At 35.2% G+C, this 21,382-nt stretch overlaps 1 protein-coding gene across 2 annotated transcripts in view; it reads right to left on the bottom strand.

Annotated features, from left to right (window-relative positions):
• PIAS1 (protein inhibitor of activated STAT 1) overlaps positions 1–21,382 on the bottom strand; it is a 112,671-nt gene that overhangs the window by 2,936 nt on the left and 88,353 nt on the right. For both annotated transcript variants that reach the window (XM_046653708.1, XM_046653709.1), the window contains exons 8-12: positions 17,188–17,261; positions 6,745–6,905; positions 4,921–5,051; positions 3,984–4,164; positions 30–172 (exon numbers count right to left, since the gene is read on the bottom strand). In XM_046653708.1, the coding sequence (XP_046509664.1) occupies positions 30–172; positions 3,984–4,164; positions 4,921–5,051; positions 6,745–6,905; positions 17,188–17,261 (690 nt within the window). The remainder of the gene's footprint in view (positions 1–29; positions 173–3,983; positions 4,165–4,920; positions 5,052–6,744; positions 6,906–17,187; positions 17,262–21,382) is intronic.

The raw sequence follows: 21,382 nt of genomic DNA, 5'->3' as shown, positions 1-21,382 counted from the left end.
CTGACAAGACAGAAGAACCAGTGACTCACCTTGTAAGTCATAAGGCATGGGTGTCATGTGGAAAGGATGCCTGTAGTCTTGGATGAGGGATGTGTTAATGTAGCTTGTGTCTACAGCAGGGAGGCTTGGGGTGCGGGACACTGGAGATGCTTGATGTGGAAGACTTAATATGCTAGAAAAAGGAAAGGTCTGCATAATTTTCATGAGTCAACTAAACTTTTAAGTTTGACAAACAAAGGGGTTACATCTTACAATGAGTCCTAGCTTTTGTGCTAGAATGAAAGACAAGCAGAGTAATATCTAACTTAGACTACCATAATTATTAGGAAATAATTTGTATACTTAATAGCATTTCAGAGAGGCTACAGGGAGAAATGGTTAGATACAACAGTATCCAACATTCCTAAGTCATATGCTGTCTTCGGAACATCATCATCTACACTTTCAAGAATGCAGGGGGAAGGCATGGCTGAGCCACTTCAATGGGATATGAGTGAAATGTATCTACAGCACAGGAAATTCTGAAACCTCTTAAAAATAAACACTGGAATATTGGCTATTAAAAAAGTACAGGTAGGGGCTGGCCCCGTGGCAGAGTGGTTGGGTTTGGGCGCTCTGCTGCAGGCGGCCCAGTGTTTCGTTGGTTCGAATCCTGGGCGCAGACATGGCACTGCTCGTCAAACCACGCTGAGGCAGCGTCCCACATGCCACAACTAGAAGGACCCACAACGAAGAATATACAACTATGTACTGGGGGGCTTTGGGGAGAAAAAGGAAAAAAATAGAATCTTAAAAAAAAAAAAAGTACAGGTAAGTTCTTACAAAGAAAACGCATATAGACAAGACTGGGGAATGGAGCAAACTGAGCAGTGAGGATTTAACAGCTGGCCCCCAGACTTGTAAACTTTATGACAACAGAAGCTAGGTACTGTTTTTCTTGGTACACACGGTGCCCAGCACAGTCACACAGTCATCAGCACACTGCATAAAAGGCCTGCTGAATGAACGAAGAGAGCAAGACAAGGAGAAGCCATGCTCTAAAATGAACAGGTGGTGGAGAGTTTTTAAAGGGAGAATAGTATAACTGGAAAAGAAAAAAAAACAAAAAGAGGGATTCTGGAAGAACAGAGTGAAATGTTTTAAGTAGCTAAGTTGTTGAATCTTTTTTTCTTCATCAAAAATTGAGGAAAAAGCAAAAAGGATGGAGAAAGGAAAAAGAAAAGGAAGAACTGAAACGATTTTGAAAAGAAAAAGAAAAAATTCTAATAGTTCTGAGTGCAAACAAAGGGTCATATGCTATCCCAACCATACAAGAGGTGAATAGGCACATTAAGTTATAGAAAATAAAGAGAAAAGAAGGTATCAAGAGACTGTCTTTTGCTTTTAAAACTTCATGGAAAGTACTTGGGGTGTAGAGATGCCATTTCATTGATACAGAACATTTTGCAAGATGCCAAGGTTGGATTTCCAGGAATAGAGTTCTAGTTATGACCATCTACCACATTTTTATGAATGGGAAATGAAGCATAAAATACACTCTCATCCACCTCATAAAAACGTTTCGCTTAATGGAAACTTAATTAAACCTCTTACATCTATAAAAAGTACCAATTTCCATTAGCTGTCTCCTCTGACAACGCCTAAGGGATTACAAGAGAGAAGAAAGCAGTTGAAATCCTAGTCTTTGAAAACATCTTGGTATACCAAACAGCAAAGGAAATTTCTGGATGAATACTAAACACTCAGTGATTAAATACAGCAAAACATTTTACATTTACCAATGTTTGTCTCTTTTTAATTCCTGGCTGGCTCCTTTTCTTTCAATTTTGTGATAATATTCTGAAATGAGTTTCTACCTTTACAATGCACAACAACAAATACAATATGCTGGGTGTAGGTTTCTACTTATTGGCTAGTCATTATTGTAAAATGGCCACTAGTATTGAATATGGTGTTATCCTTCTAAAAATGTCATAAACTTTCAGGTTGCTGTTTCTATCTGAAAATAGAGAGGGAAAGGTCTGGCATTTGCAAATATTATATCTGGGTTTAACTAGTCACTGGGAAGCTCAAGGAAGCAGCTAATGCGTCTAATGTAATTTTCCAAACATAATAAACACAGCTATTTTTGGAGAAACAGCGAAGTAAATATCCAAAGAAGAAATAGTAGATTTCTAAACATTCAAAAAAGTTCAAGGAAAAATGTATAGTCAGACAGTAAAATTATTACATAGTTTACATACATATATGACTATTAATATTCTAAAGAGTAGAACTAACATATATAATGATGCATTTAATCCATAAAGTATTTGTATACCCAGAGATTTATGAAATATCTTTTAATGTTGCAGGTATGGCATTTAAAGAAATAATATAACATGTATCTGGTTATACTATGTTTTGATATTAAATATAAAATATCTTGGAATCAAAATTCTATAGAAATTTGTTCTAACTACATCAGCTTCTGGTAATTTGACTTTTCTTTTTTCTCCCACGGAGATTTATACAATAAGTTAGTGTAATAATAAGGTCAGGCTTGCTGGGCAACAGCCATCAAGGTAGGCTTTCATCAGAGGTAAAGTTCATAAAGTAGGATTTAAAGTAGAATTAGTGTTTAAATATTCACTTTGTTTAGAATAAGGATACTGCTTGTAATGTCTTTCTTTCTGTCTGTGTGTAATGCTGAGATAAGCTACTCGAGAGTGAAAATATCAACTTGTGTAGTCTGTTTGTATTATGAAGATTCCTGAAACAGTGAAAGTCCCCTAATGAGAGAGCAGCTACATTTATCATGATTGTGCTCTTTACTGTGGCAACTTTATCTTTCAAGTAACTACAAATATGTTCAAATAGAAGATCTTTTTATCTCATGAAACAGTATCTAACCTGAAAATGATTTGACTCCACGCACGGAATGCCTGCTCTTGGTCTAGTGTTAACTTCCCCTCTTGCACCTTGAAACCTGTAACCACGGCTTCTGTGGACTGCTCTCCTCGCATTCTCATTCTTTCCTCAGGCACGACTGTTTGTTGGAACGAGATTTTTCCAAGAGCCCCTATTCAGTTACCACAGGCCACATAATTCTCACGATACCTAAAAAGGGGCGCATCTATTTCTAGATTTACCTTTAGTGTGTTCCAATTGGGCCTCAGCAAAACAGGAAGTCTTTTTGCTAAGAATCCCCGATGTGTCTCTTGAGACTAACAATAAGTCTGTTTAAGAGTACAGCTAGAGTTAGCTACTTGCTTTACTATTCTCTAGAAAATGTTAAGCTGTTTAAGGTTAGGACTGTACTTACTCACTTTATTATCACCCATGTTTAGCACAGGGAGTTTTACATCAAGTAGATAACAGTGTTTCATGAACTGAACTGAAGCATAACCAAGGCACATTATTACTGCCATGAGACTAATGGGAAATACGGGAAATGAGTCTGCAAAACAGAAAGCACTGTGTACTGTAACTTAGGTCTTAGACTTCTTTCACTGCCAGCCTTACACATCGTGGGACAGGTTTAAAGCATTCATCTGGGGTTCCTCTGCTTTCCACTTGAAACACTCAACTTAGGGTTAATTCACAGCACACATTTTCCCGTTGGAGTAAATGTTCTAAATCCTATAATCAGTATTAGGATCACCTGGGAACTTACTAGAAATACAAATTTTCTCAGTCCCTATTCCTGAATCAGACATGGGGGGATAGGGAAGCATATGTGTTTTAATAAGCCCTCCAGGTGATTCTGATGTACACTAAAGTTTGAGAACCACTGTACTAGAATCATCTTTTGGTATGATGAATACTGTATCCAAGTGACCCCTTTAATGCATTATCCCAACCCCTCAAGAATTATCACACACCTGGGAAAAATTCAACCGATTCTTTGATTGCTAAGTATTACTATCATGCATAATCATGTTATTTGGCAGATCTTTTAAAATTAACTTTCACAATGACTTTTTTAAGGGCTTAGCACTTACCCTTTATTATTCAGTGGTGATGTGGGAGACAAGGAAGGACAGGTCCTCTTGGCAGATGGCTCTTCCTCCTCTTCATCAGATGAACTGTCTATGGTTAGGTCTATCACCTCTACTTTCTTATTTTTATTTGAGGACTGGTGGTGAGAAGCCACTTGATGCTCCAACGTGGAGGTCAAGCATCCTGTGTAGGAATGATTAAAAACACAAGGCAAAGAAGACCTATGACACCTCTCTTCTTTTTCTCAGTGTGTCTGTGGATTAATTTATCAGGTATAGTTTAGACCTATAACATTGCTGGGGTGAGAAACTAGAAAACCAACAGTGGCTCTGTTCCCCTAAGATTAAAACTACTATTTATTATTAAAACAAAACAAACAAAAAACCCCTACTATTTATTATTGGTTGTTAAAGGATTTTTTTGAAAAACAATCATGAAATAGGGCAAACATCAAAATGTATGTCCACTTCAGAATAAAAGCAGTTTGAAGGCAAAGACTATACATTACATATGTTTACCTGTACAGTGCCTGATATGCTTAAGGAATGCTATGGTAACATTTTAAAAAAGTTATAGCCTCCTTCCAGCAAAAACATACTAAAGGCCAGGAAAAAAAATGTAAATGAAAAAGGAATGTTCACTAATCTGTACAAAATCTGTTAAAAATTTTAAAGGATACCATTTCAAAAGCATGACTTTACAAATGACTTATTAGACTATGTTATTTTGAAATCTATACCACAAAATTTTAAAAGCTGGCAAAAAAGTGAATTTAAACGGAGTTTTACTACTTCTGAACATTTAATAATTTAATAAGAGTTATTGAGCTATCCATATACTGCTGAGTGATTTTTAAAAATTTATGCTTTTTACTATTGAAAACCAAGGCTTTACAACAGCAGGGAGATTGCCCCACCCTTCTGGAAAACTAACACTCACCATCAACTCCATTGTAAGAGGCAGAAACTTCCTGCACTTCCTTTTTTGATCTCATAGGTGCCCAAGAGCCATCCTCCTTAAACTGTATTTCATCACAATCTGTACAGTACTTTAGGATTTCCATAAACAAGCTATAAAAAACAATTTGTCATTTGAATATCACATTCAAAATGAACACAGATTAGAATTATTACTGTTCAAAAAACATTCAGACCTTCTATGCTTTGCACAAGTACAAATGAGGAGGAAGAAAGTGGAATAGACAGTTATATTTGTTCTCAAAATCTAGGGCTAAATAAGAAAACAGCTACCTAAATTATGGTAACTTTATGCAAGGAAATATTATGCAACCATGAAAAATGAGGTTTCCAAAGATTTTTAATAACATGGGAAAATATAAAAAGTAGGAAGAGGCGAAGAAAAGAAAACTCTATATTCTAAAAATAAAATTCTGTGTTAGTCTGGTATATAAATAGCAGTTATCTGAGTGGTGACATTATGGATATTTTTCTTCTTTATACCCTTTTTACATAGTCTAAATCGCCTACAATAAGCATAATGGATAAACTGAAGCAATACAAAAATATGTACTGAATGTCAAGTCTCCTTGACAAATATCATGCAGATATTTAAAAATGAGATTTGCAAAAACTGTGTAAAATTAATGGTCAAATTCTTAGGTTATAATGTTAAATGAAACCAAAGGATAAAAAATATTAATACTGTGCAATCACAATTATGTGAAAACAAAAATCAGAAAATAACACACCACAAAAGCTTTTTATTTTCCTGCGTTTTCCAATTTCTAAGTGTGTGTGCGCGTGTGTGCATGGCTTTTATAATGAAAGAAAAATTCCAATTGATGGGGATATCTAAAGCTATATAATATACACAGCTGGTAAAATATTATTCAATTCAGAGTTAGTGATCACTGTCATCTCTGAAAAATTAAGCATAAAACATTTAAGTTACATGTTTACTTTTTCTCCTGTGACTGATCTGACATCTTTCAAGCTCTGGGTTACACTTGTATTGCTAAATGTATTCCATTCCTGATGTTACACACCCAGACTCCTATGTTTTCTCACATACTACAGATCAGTTGCCTTAAGTGTTTTACTAGAGAGTACAGGAAATATTAAGATCTTTCTTTTCACAATTTATCTTTGTTCAGTGGCAAAAAGGAAGCTAGAGAATAGGGGAGAATTTAGAGAAACATCCCAAAATGTCTGCTGGGACAGATCAAACACAGGAGTGTTAAAAAAATAACTGTTGTCATGCTGCAGGTGGACAAGAATGACAAAAACAAGTATTTCAGAGGGGATAGAAAAACAAAGTAAGCTGCTACTCAGCGTGCTGATCAGTTTTAGGAGACCTTCAGTGCGGAATAGGTATGATGGACCATGATTCAAGCAACAGAAAATGTGCAAAAACAAGCCCAATTTCTGGTGAGCTTAAGTTAACCACAGTTTCACAACTCCTTCATTCTTTCTCTAATATGGTCTGCAAGTCTAGGGGGTAGATGGATTCATGTTAGAAAAAGGGGTACGCACATCCTACACTGGTGCTTTAAATGGTAAATGTCAGCAGGCACTGAGAGTAAAGAATGCATTTCCAAAACAAGAGGACATCAAGTTAAAAAGGAAAAATGTATACAATGTTAATTACTTTGAAAAAATATTGATTTCTAGAATCATGAAAACTCTAAAATACATAAACAGGAAACACTACCTGTAGAATTTTTATCCCAAACCTGATGGATAACAAACTCAGATAACAGACGATCATTTCAAAGTACAAGGAAAAACTTTCAAGTTCACATACCCATCAATAATAAGGTGTTCATAGGGAGCCTTCTTATCACACACAGGACAAACCCAGGTTGGTTTTTTCTCATTCATTTGAATATAAAGAGTTGCATCAAAACACTGCAGATGAGAGCATGTAAGGGCCCGACATGGAATTGTCAGCCTCATTTTACCGAGCTTTAAAATAGGGAGACAAAAGGAAATATTAGATAGCTGTTATTCAAAATTTAAGTTTATGATAAAAATTTTCTGAAGCAATGTGTCTGTGTTCTGATTTAACACATACTGCCTTTACTTTTCATCAATATGGCAGAAGATTAAACACATTTTCTGTGAAACATCTACAGGTTAAAAGTTATAGTATTTCTTCGGATATTAAACACAGTGACTATGGAAAGTCTACAGTCAACAGTTATTTACTCCCAAGCCACAGCTCACAGATGGGCGTTTGAGGGAAAGGGCCTTGAACCCCTTGAAATTATATGCAAAATTTTCTAAGTGTGTGCATTTTTCTGGAGAGAGTGCTTTCATGAAATTCTTAGTATAGTCCCTGATCCAAAAAAGTTAAGAACCACTTTACAAGGAATTTGGGAAATGAAAAAAGAATGTGTTACTAAATACTGAGGGATACAGATATATGACATTTACTATCAATCTGAGCTCTGAACTAGAGCAGTTCACAGGTCAAAATGAAATGAATGGCAAGCATTCCCCATGATGTTTGGCATAATTGCCAAATGGCAGCTCTGAGAAGGAAGCCAGGTGTGTTCACCCTCTGTATTCTTCCCTCACTTGGCACCAACACAGGCAATTCAACAAATACCCCTGGACCTCTAGTATCTCCAGTATGTTATAAGACTTTCTCTTCCGGCCCTGCAAATGTTGCTTAAGCTGACACAGGTTGAGTCTGTCCTTTGAACAATAAAATCTGCTTCATCTGGTCCCTGAACTGCTAGCTTTGGTACAAGGCAGAGAAGCTGCCCAGAGACCTGCCATATCACGACCTCCTTCGGTGGAGGACACCTCATACACTGCAGCTGGATTACCGCTGTGGGGTCCCCAGAGGCCACAATGGCCATAAACTATAGAAGTTATCTACTTTGAATAACCACATTACTTGCTAAAATACCAGGAAAAGATTTTCCACATATTTGCAAGCTTGAAAAATATAAAGGCTTGAAAAGGATATGAGTTAAATGAAGAAAAGATTCTTGGAAGAATTTCAGGGAAATGTGCAATTTTCTAGTCTACCAAGGAAATTAACTGTCATTTGGGGCCCCAAATTATTGTTCTGGTATCAATGATTTACTGCGCCTCTAGGAAAAGAACTTAACCTTTCTGCGTCTCTTTTTCTATCTCTAAAGTAACACTGTTTCCTTCTTACTTCAACAGGATGTAGTGATGAAGAATAAAAAAGGACCCAGAATGTGCGATAAACTCATGAGAAGGGAGTAATGCAAGTTTACAGTATCAGAAGTATGGACAGCGAGGACGCAGAGAAAACTGGTAGATTCCTTCTCTGCTCCCAACTTTACCACGCATATGACTATACTATTTATTTATGTGTGTGTCTCCTCCTACTAGAAATACATCAGACTCATCTCCTTATCCTCAGCACTTGGAAATATACAGCAGGAAGATGGTCCTATGTACTGATAAGGCTTTGGCAGGCACATGGAGGAGTTCCAGGAAGCAGCATTCATGGACTTTGTGTAGGATGTATGCAACACTTTACGAGGCAGCCCTGAGTATGAATTCTGGAGTTAGACTACCTAGGTTTGAATCCTGACCCCACTACTTACTGTGTGAATCTTGAATGTCATTAAGTCTCTCTGAGCCTCAGTTTTGTAAAATGGGGATAAAAATATCATCTACATCATAAAATTTTGGGGGTTACATTATATTTATTGCATAGTGCCTGACAGATAGTAAGTGCTCAATATATGTCACCCATTATTAATTAAAATACAGAAACGTATTTGCTTCAAATCATTTTGTAAGGTAACAGGAGACCCATCCAAACCCCAGCTCAGTCATTCTTTTCTATGCTCACACAGGATTAAACAACTTCACCACTCCCTTCTACACTTCTGTTCAATTTTTATGATTTGATTTACTTAAGTACCTGATGAAAATGCAAAAAAGAACAAACTAGCTCTTCTAACAGAAAAATCATCTATTTACCATTAACCAAGACATGCTGCATTAGTTCAGAAACATTTTCCAAATAACGATCTGGTTGAAAGTGCTAAATTAAATTTTTGTGTCTTAAGTCAGATCCTAACTTACTTGTGAAGTGCAAATTCCTGGTAAGCAGGTATTTTTGTTACTGCCTTAATACTGTAGAGAAATCACAGACTAAAAATCCTAGACAAATACAGTAATAGTAGACAAGTTTCATGTACTACAGAACTAGTAAGCTACTTCTGATAGTTTAAAACAATGGATAAGGAGATAAGAAATAAAGATTGTTTCAGACTCTAAGCCATAGGCCGTAAATGTCTACTCTGGAAAGCAGTTATTCTCTCACACGCTTTATCTCACATATCTTCATCCCTATAATCCCCAGCTGTCAGTCCATCTTTCTGGGGAGAGAGCAACTCTTAAGCCCTTATGATCAGCCACACTGACAAGTTTCCCAACAGAGTTTTTAAGGAACACTGCTACATGAATGGCACAGGAAGACATTTATAAATGGGTATAAGAAAGGAAAAGTTCACTTTCAAATGCATTATTATTAGCTGTCACACAAATGCCTTGCTTCAAAGATTCACAAAGTATTATATGATAATTATCCTCATATTCCTGGATTTTAAAAAAATCATGAAATTCTAAATACTTATCTACAAATGGAGACTGATTTCTCTAACTTGCTATCAGAAGAGAAGCTGAGTTTTGAACATCTGCATCTTGTGATTACAAATTCCCCTTTTCCCTTTATAGGACACAGTGGTTATCTGCATCATTTGCAAATAAACACTGTGAAAACAACTCCCAAACAAGTTTTCTAATGCCATTAACCTTACTATAACATAATACTGCTGTATTAGTTAACTGATAATGCTGAGAGAGAGGAGAAAATGCCCTACTTAGATACAAATTTAAATCAGCTTATATCAAAAGGATCCTAAAAAAGTCAATAAAATATGTATTTTTCCTTGTAAAAAGAAAGAAATAGTGTGATATTAAGAATAATTTCAGGGGGCCAGCCCAGTGGTACAGCAGTTAACTTTGCACGTTCCGCTTCTTGGCGGCCCGGGGTTTGCCGGTTCGGATCCCAGGTACGGACATGGCACCCCCTGGCAAAAAGCCATGCTGTGGTAGGTGTCCCACGTATAAAGTAGGGTAAGATGGGCACGGATATTAGGTCAGGGCGAGTCTTCCTCAGCAAAAAGAGGAGGATTGGCAGTAGTTAGCTCAGGGCTAATCTTCCTCAAAAAAAACCCCCCAAAAAAACAAAAGAATAATTTCACAACTTTTTCTTTGTCATCATCATAAATAAGTTTCCAACAAGTTTTTTTTTTTTCTTTATCAACTCCAAGTCATTGTATTTTAATTTATAGGTCTGGTGAGCATTTCACAAAGTAGGTTCTCAAACATTCTTCTACTCTGTTTTTTTTTTTTAAAGATTGGCCCTGAGCTAACATCTGCTGCCAATCTTCCTCTTCTTTTCTTCTTCTCCCCAAAACTCCTTGGTACATAGTTGTATATTCTAGTTGTAGGTTCTTCTGGTTGTGCTATGTGGGACGCCGCCTCAGCATGGCTTGATAAGCGGTGCCATGTCTGTGCCCAGGATCCGAACTGGAGAAAACCCTGGGCTACAGAAGCGGAGTGGCGAACTTAACCACTTGGCCACAGGGCCGGCCCCCTTCTACCTCTATTTTTAATAAATGGGAACTAAACATTTCCCAAGGAGCAAAAACATTTTTAATTATTTTCCTTGCCTTTAGCTAAATGGCACACAAACAACAGAAACTCATTTATTTTGAGCTGTGTATATCACAAGGGCAATTCAAATGCACAGTCAGACACCATATTTACATATTTCAAAGGGAACAAATCTCTTTTATTATTCTACACATTTGATATATAGATGAGTTGTCATTACTAAGTTTTACTTTTTAGAGTAAAAACATACCTAAAATATATTACTTTACTGTTCTAGAATAACTGTAAAGGGATTGTTCCTTTAGCCAAACAGAAAACAATAAAAGTACTATAATTATGGATTATATCTATAGTTGTTTTTCTGTAATCTGAATTTTGAAAGCTGATGTCAATTTAAAATAAACTGCTAAAACTACTGAAACTAAAAAGAGAGCAGCAGGGGGATATGGAAAGAAAAATTAAAAGCTGGCCCACTAAATTAAGAGGTACAAGGAGTAAAATATGATTAACATTTTCTAATAATACAGAGAAGATCACCTGCACTATAAAACTCAAAACTAGTTCTATAAATAGTCAACATTTATATTGTAGTGTTTATTTATATGAACGTTTCATCTAAATGTTAAATGATATAAACATCATATATATTAGCACAACTATAAACACTTTTAAAATAAGACTGCAGCAAAACAAGACTTCTTCCAGTGATTTAAATGGAAAATGAAGCTTATGCACTTTTCTAAATTTCTCATATTCTCTGAACCCATGTTTCATAATGGAATGGGGTGGCAAGTAATCCTTCCCCTCCCACATGGTGGCATGTGGAGGGGAAGGTGGATAAACCAGGATTTTGGGGAAAGAGGGTAGGATAAATACATAGCCTTTTCTTTTAATCTTTGCCTTCTTCCCACTCTCTACTTACCTGGTCTGTGAACCATTTTTCTCAATGTTAAAAATACTACCTTCCTTTAAACCATAATCAGTTACAACGTTTACCTGGTTACTTAAGAATCTACCTTCCCCCTACCCTGGCCAATATTTTTTATTGTGGTAAAAAACACATAACATTAAATTTACCACCTTAACCATTTTTAAGTGTGAAATTGAGTAGTGTTCAGTATATTCACATTGTTGTTCAAGAGATCTCTAGAACTTTTTTGTTATGAAACACTGAAACTCTATACTCACTAAACACTAATTTCCCCACCCCCTTGGTAACCTCTATTTCTACTTTCTGTTTCTATGATTTTGACTACTTTAGATGCTTCACATGAGTATAATCATACAGCATTTATGCTTTTGTGACTGGCTTATTTTGCTTATCATAATGTTCTTGAGGTTCATCTATGCTGTAGCATATGACAGGATTTCCTTCCTTTTTTAATACTGCATAATATTCCATTGTATGTATATACCACATTTTCTTTATGCATTCATCTGTTCATTGACATCTGGGTTACTTCCACCTCTTGGCTATTGTGACTAATGTTGTGATGAACATAGGTGTGCAAATTATCCCTTCAAGATCCTGCTTTGACTTCTTCTGGATATATACCCAGAGGGGGAATTGCTGGATCATATGGTAATTCTATTTTTTATTTTTTGAGGGACCCCCCCATACTGTTTTCCATAAAGGCTACAGCATTTTACATTCCCCCCAATAGTAGGTGAGGATTCCAGTGTTTCCACATCCTCTGGTTCTTTTGATAGTGGCCATCCTGAGAAGGTGTGAAATGATAGCTCACGTGGTTTTAATTTACCTTTCCTTAATAATCAGTGAAGTTGAACATCATTTTGTGTGCTTGTTGGCCATTTGTGTATCTTCTTTGGAGAAATGTCTATTCAAGTCCTTTGCCCATTTTTTAATCAAGTTGTTTGGTTCTTTATTGTTGAGTTATAGAAGTTCCTTATATATTCTGGATTTTAACCCCTTATCAGATATATGATTTGCAATTATTTCCTCCCATTCTATAGGTTGCCTTTTTCATTCTGCTGATTGTTTCGACATGTAGAAGTTTTTAAGTTTGGTGTAGTCCCATTTGTCTATTTTTCCTTTTGTTGCCTGTGCTTTTGGTGTCATATCCAAGACATCGTTGCCAAATTCAACTGAAGCTTTTTCCCTACATTTTTTTCTAGGAGTTTAATAGTTTAAGGTCTTACTTTTTAGGTCTTTCATCCATTTTGAGTTAATTTTTGCACATGGTGTAAAGGGTCCAACTTCATTATTCTGCACGTGAACATCCAGTTTTACCAACACCACTTGTTGAAGAGACTGTCTTTTCCCCATTGCGCAGTCCTGGCACCCTTGTTGAAAGTCATTTGGCCATATATGCAAGAGTTTCTTTCTGGCATCTCTATTCTGTTCCATCGGTCTATATTATCTGTCTTTATGTCAGTCCCACACTGTCTTAATTACTGTGGCTTAGCAGAATGTTTTGAAATCAAGGTGTATGAGGCCTCAAACTCTGTCTTCATTAAAAGAGTGTTTTGGCTATTTGAGGTCCCTTGAGATTCCAGAGGAATTTTAGGATTCTTTTTTTCTATTTCTACAAAAAATGCCATTGGGCTTTTGATAGGGATCTCATTGAATCCGTAGATCACTTTGGGTAGTAGTGACATACATGGGTACGGGATGTCTTTCCATTTATTTCTATCCTCTGAATTCTCTTAGTAATGTTTTGTAGTTTCCAATGTACAAGGCTTCCCTCTTCTTGGTTAAGTTTATTCCTAAATATTTTATCCTTTCTGATGCAATTGTTTGCTTAACTTCCTTTTCAGATTAGTCATTGTTAGCATATAGAAATGTAAGAAATTTTTGACCATTGATTTTGCATCCTGCAACTTTGCTGAATTCGCTGATTAGTTCTAACAGTTTTTGTGGAATCTTTAGGGTCTTCTACATAAAAGATCATGTTATCTGCAAACGCAGATCATTTTACTTCTTCCTCTACAATTTATATGTCTTATTTCTTTTTCTTGTCTAATTGCTCTGACTAGAACTTCCAGTACTATGTTGAATAATAGTGGTGAGAGTGGGCATCTTTGCCTCGTTCCTGATCTTAGAGGAAGAGCCTTCAGTCTTTACACATTGAGTACGATATTCGCTGCTGTCTTTTCATATATGGCTTTTATTATGATGAGAAGCTTCCTTCTAATCCTAGTTTTTATCATAAAAGGGTGCTGAATTTTGTCAAATGCTTTTTCTTTTTTTTTTTTAAAGATTTTATTTTTTCCTTTTTCTCCCCAAAGCCCCCCGGTACATAGTTGTATATTCTTCGTTGTGGGTCCTTCTAGTTGTGGCATGTGGGACGCTTCCTCAGCGTGGTTTGATGAGCAGTGCCATGTCCACACCCAGGATTCGAACCAAGGAAACACTGGGCCACCTGAGGCGGAGTGCGCAAACTTAACCACTCGGCCACGGGGCCAACCTCAAATGCTTTTTCTGCATTGAGACAATCATGTGGTTTTTGTCCTTCATTTTGTTAATGTGGTATATCATATTGATTATCATATGCTGAAACATCCTTACACTCCAGCTATAAATTCCACTTGGTCATGCTGTATGATCCTTTAATGTGCTGGTGAATTCAGTTTACTAGTATTTTGTTTAAAGTTCTGATATCAATATTCATCAGAGATATTGGTATGCAATTTTTTTTCTTTTTTCTTGTGTCTTTGGCTGGTTTTTGGATCAGGGTAATGCTGGCCTCATAGAATGAGTTTGCGAGTATTCCTTCTTCAATTCACTGGAAGGGTTTGAAAAGGATTGGTATTAACTCTTCTTTAAATGTTTGGTAGGATTCTCCAATGAAGCCATGAGGCCCTGGGCTTTTCGATTGCAGCTTCAACCTCCTCACTAGTTATAGGTTTGTTCAGATTTCTCATTTCTTCATGTTCAGTCTTGGTAAGTTGTGTATTTCTAGGAATTTATCCATTTCTTCTAGGTTATCCAATTTGTTGGCATATAATTTTTCACAGTAGTCTCCTATAATCCTTTTTATTTCTGTGGCATCAGTTGTAATGTCTCCCTTTTCAGTTCTAATTTTAGCTATTTGAATCTTCCTTCTTTTTTTCTTAGTCTAGCTAAGAAGTTGTCAATTTTGATCTTTTCAAAAAAACCAACTCTTGGTCTCACTGATGTTTTTTTTTCTATTCTCTCTTCCATTTATCTCTGCTATAATCTTTATTATTTCTTTCCTTCTGCTGACTTTGTATTTTGTTTTTCTTTCTCCAGTTTTTTGAGGAGTAAGGTTATTGATTTGAGATCTTTCTTTTTTAATGTAAGCATTTACTACTATAAACTTCCCTCTTCCTACTGCTTTTGCTGCATGCCCTAAGTTTTGGTATATTGTGTTTTCATTTATCTCCAGATATTTTCTAAATTCCCTTGTGATTTCTTCTTTGACCCATCGATTGTTTTAAGAGCGTGTTGTTTAATTTCCACATATTTGTGGATTTTCCTGTTTTGCTCCTAATATTGATTTCCAGCTTCATCCCACTGCGATCAGAGAAGATACTTGGTATGATTTTCATCTTAAAGTTGTTAAGACTTGTTTTGTGGCCTAACGTGTAGTCTATCTTGGAGAATGTTGTGTGTCTACTTGAGAAGAATGTGTCATCTGCTGTTGTTCCCTATTCTGTATATGTCTATCAGGCCCAAATGGTCTATAGTGTTGTTTAAGTCCTCTGCTTTCTTCTGTCTGGTTGTTCTATCCATAAGTGAAAGTGGGGTATCTAACTCTCCTATTGTTATTGTGTTGCTATCTATTTCTCCCTTCAGTTCCGTAAATGATTGCATCATATATTTGGGAAAGAATTTTTAATAATAATGTAAAGAGCCTGGAGTCAAAATATTTTCCCTAAGAAAAAGACTGGCTATAGTAAGGAATAAAAAGATAGATATATACAAAATGACGGAATTTGGTGGTTTTTATTAAATTCATTGTATTTTTTCAGCAATTTACAAAAGTCTAATAAGTAACAGGAGGTCCCATAGCAATTACAAAACAAAAAAAGTTTTTTTAAAAGAGCTACATAAAGTACAGCATTATAAACTAATTCATGAGCTACAGACTTTCATATTGTGTTTGAGGTTTTATAAAGTACAAAATACTAAGATGTTGGACAAATAACATTTAATTTCTGTTTAAATCCTTTGTTTCTTTAAGAACAGAACTTCGTCTCCAACTTAGATTCGTAGGATATCAATATTAAAAGCTTTCAATATCAGGCCTGCCTGAACAATACAGGCAAATCGGAAAACAGCTGTGTCCTCTTATTCTTCATATACTCTCTCCAATTTAGATATGATTAACTTGATTAATTATAGAACAAAAGGTAATCAAAACGTCAAAGTAATTTACTCTTAGTTTTTCACATATTTTTGTATGAAAGCCACATTCAATTACTACTACTGCTACCACTACTACTACTACTAGGGGACCTAACATCAAACTACTTAAGAAATAAACCTGAACAGTACATTTTTTGGAAACTTTCTCACTACAAGTTTAATCACTTGGGATGTCTTAGGCCTTGTATTTATTTTGATAAATGGCAAATGATTGCTTTTGACCTCATTTTCTGGTTTAAAAATATTTCTAGGTTATTTTTTAATTTTTTTTTTTTAAAGATTTTACTTGTCGTTTTTCTCCTCAAAGCCCCCTGGTACATAGTTGTGTATTTTTAGTTGTGGGTCCTTCTAGCTGTGGCATGTGGGATGCCGCCTTAGCATGGCTTGATGAGCAGTACCATACCCATGCCTAGGATCTGAACGGGGAAAATCCTGGGCCAGCAAAGCGGAGCATGTGAACTTAACCACTCAGCCACGTGGCCAGCCTGTAGGTTATTTTTATATGCCGAACCAATTCAATTATTCAGGTTAAATACCATAGTTTTCAATTGGTGGATTCTTATAACGTATTCGTCATTGGCAAAATGGTTAAACTGAATGTGCAGGTAATCATGGTCAGATTTTTATTCAGAAGGATGCTACTTTAAAAAAGGACATTTTTATAGGGGCCAACCTTGTGGCCTAGTGGTTAAGTTTGGCACGCTTTACTTCAGTGGCCTGGGTTCACAGGTTTGGATCCTGGGCACAGACCTACACTACTCATCAGCCATGCTGTGGCAGTAACCCACTTATAAAATAGAGGAAGACTGGCACAGATGTTAGCTGAGGGACAATATTCTACTAGCAAAAAAAGAGGAAGATTGGCAACAGATGTTAGCTCAGGGCCAACCTTTCTCAGCAAAAAAAAAAAAAAAAAGTAATTTTTATAAATACATGGAGTTAATGAACATTTCGTATTTGGAGATTTTACACTTGAATCTGATAGTCCTTAATCACATAAGCAATACTTAAATATACCTTTCTAAGAATAGAAAATTTTTATAGACTTACAAATTCGTTTAGATTCCAAATTCTATGATTAAATAATGCTTTTCTACTTTTCGAAAAGATGGGCATATTTCAAAAGTAAACAGAACTTCTCAAATACTGGAAATACTTAATAAAAGGACAAAATGTATGTTCAATCTTCTGGAAAGCAAGTTATTAGTTAAGACTTACTGGACATAGTAGAGAAACTCTTAGGCTGGTTGTAGCTATTTCACTGTCTGGATCCGCAGTCAATTTCTCTTTAACTGACATTCATTGAAGAGAAAACAAACAAACAGAACAAGTTTATTAAAGATACATCACTGATGCAACATAAGAAAAAGAATAAGGAACTTAAACTGAGAAACGTTAAAAAAAAGGAGCTAAAAAATAATCTGCTCTTTATAACCTTAATAATAAAAAAAATTAAAAAAAATAATCTGCTCAATTATTTTCCAATCAAGTGGAAGATAAAAACAATTATATGGTTTATAATTTCTACAATAAGGAAGGAAGGAAAACAACTGACTGACTACATTTCCTGTAAGTTTCCTATTTCTCACCCAAGGAACAGAAACTATACTGCAGTAACATACAGGAAATTTCTATAGCAAGTTGACATATTCAACTGATGGCAGACTTTTTTTTAATAACTCTAAGATACTGGATAAAGATTTTCTTTCTTTTAAAATATGGCTAATATTATTTTAAAAGAAATTAAATAGCAACTACAAAACTAACACACAATTTTTTCCTAAGCTCAGATAATAAACAAAACACTCATTGTAAGATACATTAATTCTAATTTCAAATTATGAAAAGAAAAAAGTTCAACTGCTTTTTTACATATAATTATTTGAGTTTTACATTTATTTATCCATAAACTAATTATGCTACCTTTGGCAAGTAAATCCTCCTCTCTGAGTTTAACTTTACTTCTAGCAAAATAGGAACCCACACTAGATAGCCACTAAGTCTTTTCAGTTCAAACTTCCTATGGTTCTTAAGAGAGGAGATACTCGGAATTTTACTTTTAATGACTATTCTGTTACTCTCTGTCAGTCTAATAAATCAAGGACCTTTATACCTATCTGGAATCCTGAGTATCTGTCACTTTTGAAAACTTCAATTTAGAACTTCAATTAAACTTCAACACAGAAGTAAGACTGGAAATGCCTAAATGTAATATTCCAATAATTTTAGAAATTGTTCCACAAGCAGGCCAAGTGGAGTGATTGTGTACATAGTCAATCACTGAATTTCAGAGCTGTGGCACAACTAAGTATGTTAACATATAGTAAAGAAAATGAGGGGAAAAGTACTCAGATAAGGAAGAATGATTTCAGAGTAGACATCTGTTATGCTAACAACCATTTATAAGAATTAAGAATACTGCCTTTATTAAACATGGTGATCATACAGTCTGAATTTTTTGAGATGGCCCAAATCTTAGACATTCTATCCAACTGTCTCTATAAATTAGTGGATCTCAACTAAGATGCATAGCAGAACTACCTATAGAGCTTTTTAACTTATAACTGCCCCTGAATCAGAATGGAGAAGAGGGACACCAATGGGTTGTTTTTTAAAAGCTCCAGATGTGATTCTAATGCCAGACTAAAAAGTCATTTCATGGCTGGGGAATTCCAAGTTTTAGAAATCTATATAACTCATAGGCTGCCTCTCACACCTGAAAAGGCATAAAACCCCTAGGTTTTAGTTTGGAAAATACAGTTATCACATCACTTATGCTACTTACTATCATATGCAAATTATGAAAAGTATGCCTTTGGCTATTATAGATCCAATCCTAGTCAATCCTTTCTTATAAAGAAACACTTAACCAACAGTATTTTTTTAAAGGTAACAAATAATTGCCATGCAAATACGTAAATGGAATTCTAATGTGATTACAAACCATTCTGCACGACTTCACCAACCAGCCCTCCAGCACCCACCATACACACAACAACGGGAACAGTAACTGACTTTGGGTTTGGTCTATTTAAACTTCCACTTAAATGAAGCAATACTATAAATCATAATATCAACCTTATGCAGAACAAAGATCAGTGTTTAGTAAGTTCAAAAGAAATTGAAACAGGAGAGGCAACCTGAGTTAGTGGTTAAATTAGGTTAGAATTCGGCCTCAGACAAGTCATTTAACCTCTCTTTGCCTCAGTTTCATCATCTTGTAAATGGGAATAACAATACTTCATAGCACTGTTTTAAGGATTAAATTAGTTAACATATCTCAAATGCTTTAAAATAACTTAACATTATACTCAATAAACATTAGCTATTGCTACTTAAAATAAAATATGATTTGTATTTTTACTTTCGGAGGTGGGAGAATTTCCTGAAATTATTTTAGAATCAGTTTGTCAATTCCTATTTTTAAAAAAGGCTTTGCCTTTCATCTTTGCCATTATAGACTCAATCTTAATCCTTTCATGTAAAGATACTTTTAAAGAACCTACCAGGATCTTGATTGGATTAAATTTAATCTATAGATCAATTTGGAGAGAACTGAGGAATTGACATCTCTCCAATAACAGTATTGAGTGTTCTGATCCATTAACATGGTTTATCTCTCCATTATTCAAGTCTTATTTTAACTTCTCTCAGCAATGTTTTGCAGTTTTCATCATACAAATCTTGAACATATTTTGTGCAATGTATCCCTAAGTATTTCACATTTTTGGATGCTACACTAAATTCTTGTTTTTCAAATTTCAATTTCCAGTTGTTCACTGCTAATGGAAACACAATTGATTTTTATAAATTGATGGTGTAATTCTACAACCTTGCTAAATTCACATATTAGCTCGAGTAAAGTTTTATAGATTCTTTGGGATTTTTTTCTACAGACAATGAGGTCATCTTCAAATAAAGACAACAATTATTTATTCATTTCTAATCTGTATGCCTCTTTTTTCTTGCCTTATTGTGCTGGCTAGGGTCTCAAGGGCAATGCTGAATAGAGCTATTAAGAGCAGATATTCTTGCCTTGTTCCCAGTCTTGTGGGTGAAGCATTCAATTTTTCATCATTAACTATGATATTAGCTAACAGCTTTTTATAAATACACTTTATTACACTGAGGTAGTTTCCTTCTCTTTCTATTTTGCTGAGAGCTTTATCATCAATGAATGCTGAATTTGACCAAATGCTTCTTCTGCATCTATGGAGATGATGACATGATTTTTTCTTTTTTTAGTTTGTTGAGAAGGTAAATTATACTGATTGATTTCAAAAGTTGTATCAACCTAATATTCCTGGAATAAACTCGATTTGGTCACTATGTATTTTTTTATACACCAGACTTAGAACTATTTGACTCAGTCAAAACAATTCCAGGAAAATAAACAAACAAACAAAAAATCAAAGTTGGAAGACTCTACCTGATTTCAAGACTTACTATCAAGCTTCAGTAATCAAGACTGTAGTGCTGGCATAAGAATAGACATATATGTCAATGGAAAATAACAGAGTCCAGAAATAGATTCATACATCTGTTGTCAACTGGTTTTTGCAAAAGTGCCAAGGTAATCAAATGGAGAAAAAGATAGTCTTTTCAACAAATGCTGTGGAACAACTGGGTATCTATATGGGGAGAAAATAAACCTCTAACCTTACTGTGCATCATACACAAAAATTTACTTAAAGTGAACTTAAGACCTAAAACTAACAGCTCAAACAATAAAACTTCCAGAAAAAAAAAGTTTGTAATCTTGGGTTAGGCAAGGATTTCATACAAAAAGCACAAACTATAAAGAGAAATGGGCAAGATATTTGAACAGACGTCATCAGAGACGCTATAAGGATGGCAAATAAACGCATGAAAAGGTGCTTAACATCGTTTGTTATTAGGAATGCAAATTAAAACCACAATGAGATACCACCACATATTGACCAAAAATAGCTAAAATCAAAGCAGCTTGACAATACCAAGTGCCAGTAAGGAAGAGGAACAACTCAAAATCTCATACATTGTTGGTGGGAATGCAAAAATGATATATGTACTCTACAAGACACTGCCAATCTGTTTTCCATACACTTAGCATGTGACCCAGTGATCCCAGTCCTAAATATCTACCCAAGAGAAATGAAAACACGTGCCCACAAAACTGGGATATTCACATGCAAAATGTAAATGTTTTAGCAGCTTTATTCATGATAGCACAAAACTAGAAACAGTCTAAATGTCCATCAACTGATAAATGGATAAATAAATTATAGTACACATAAAATGGAAAACTACTCAATAACAAAGAGGAACAAACTACATCGATGAACCTCAAAAGCATTATATGAAGTGAAAGAAGCTAGACAAAAAGGCAACCTGCTATAGGATTTCAAATATTTGACATCCTGGAAAAGACCAA

This window comes from Equus quagga, chromosome 2 (assembly GCF_021613505.1).
Source record: "Equus quagga isolate Etosha38 chromosome 2, UCLA_HA_Equagga_1.0, whole genome shotgun sequence".
NCBI lineage: Eukaryota > Metazoa > Chordata > Mammalia > Perissodactyla > Equidae > Equus > Equus quagga.
Note: the sequence above shows the minus strand (reverse complement) of the source record. Positions and strands in the feature narration are given on the sequence as shown.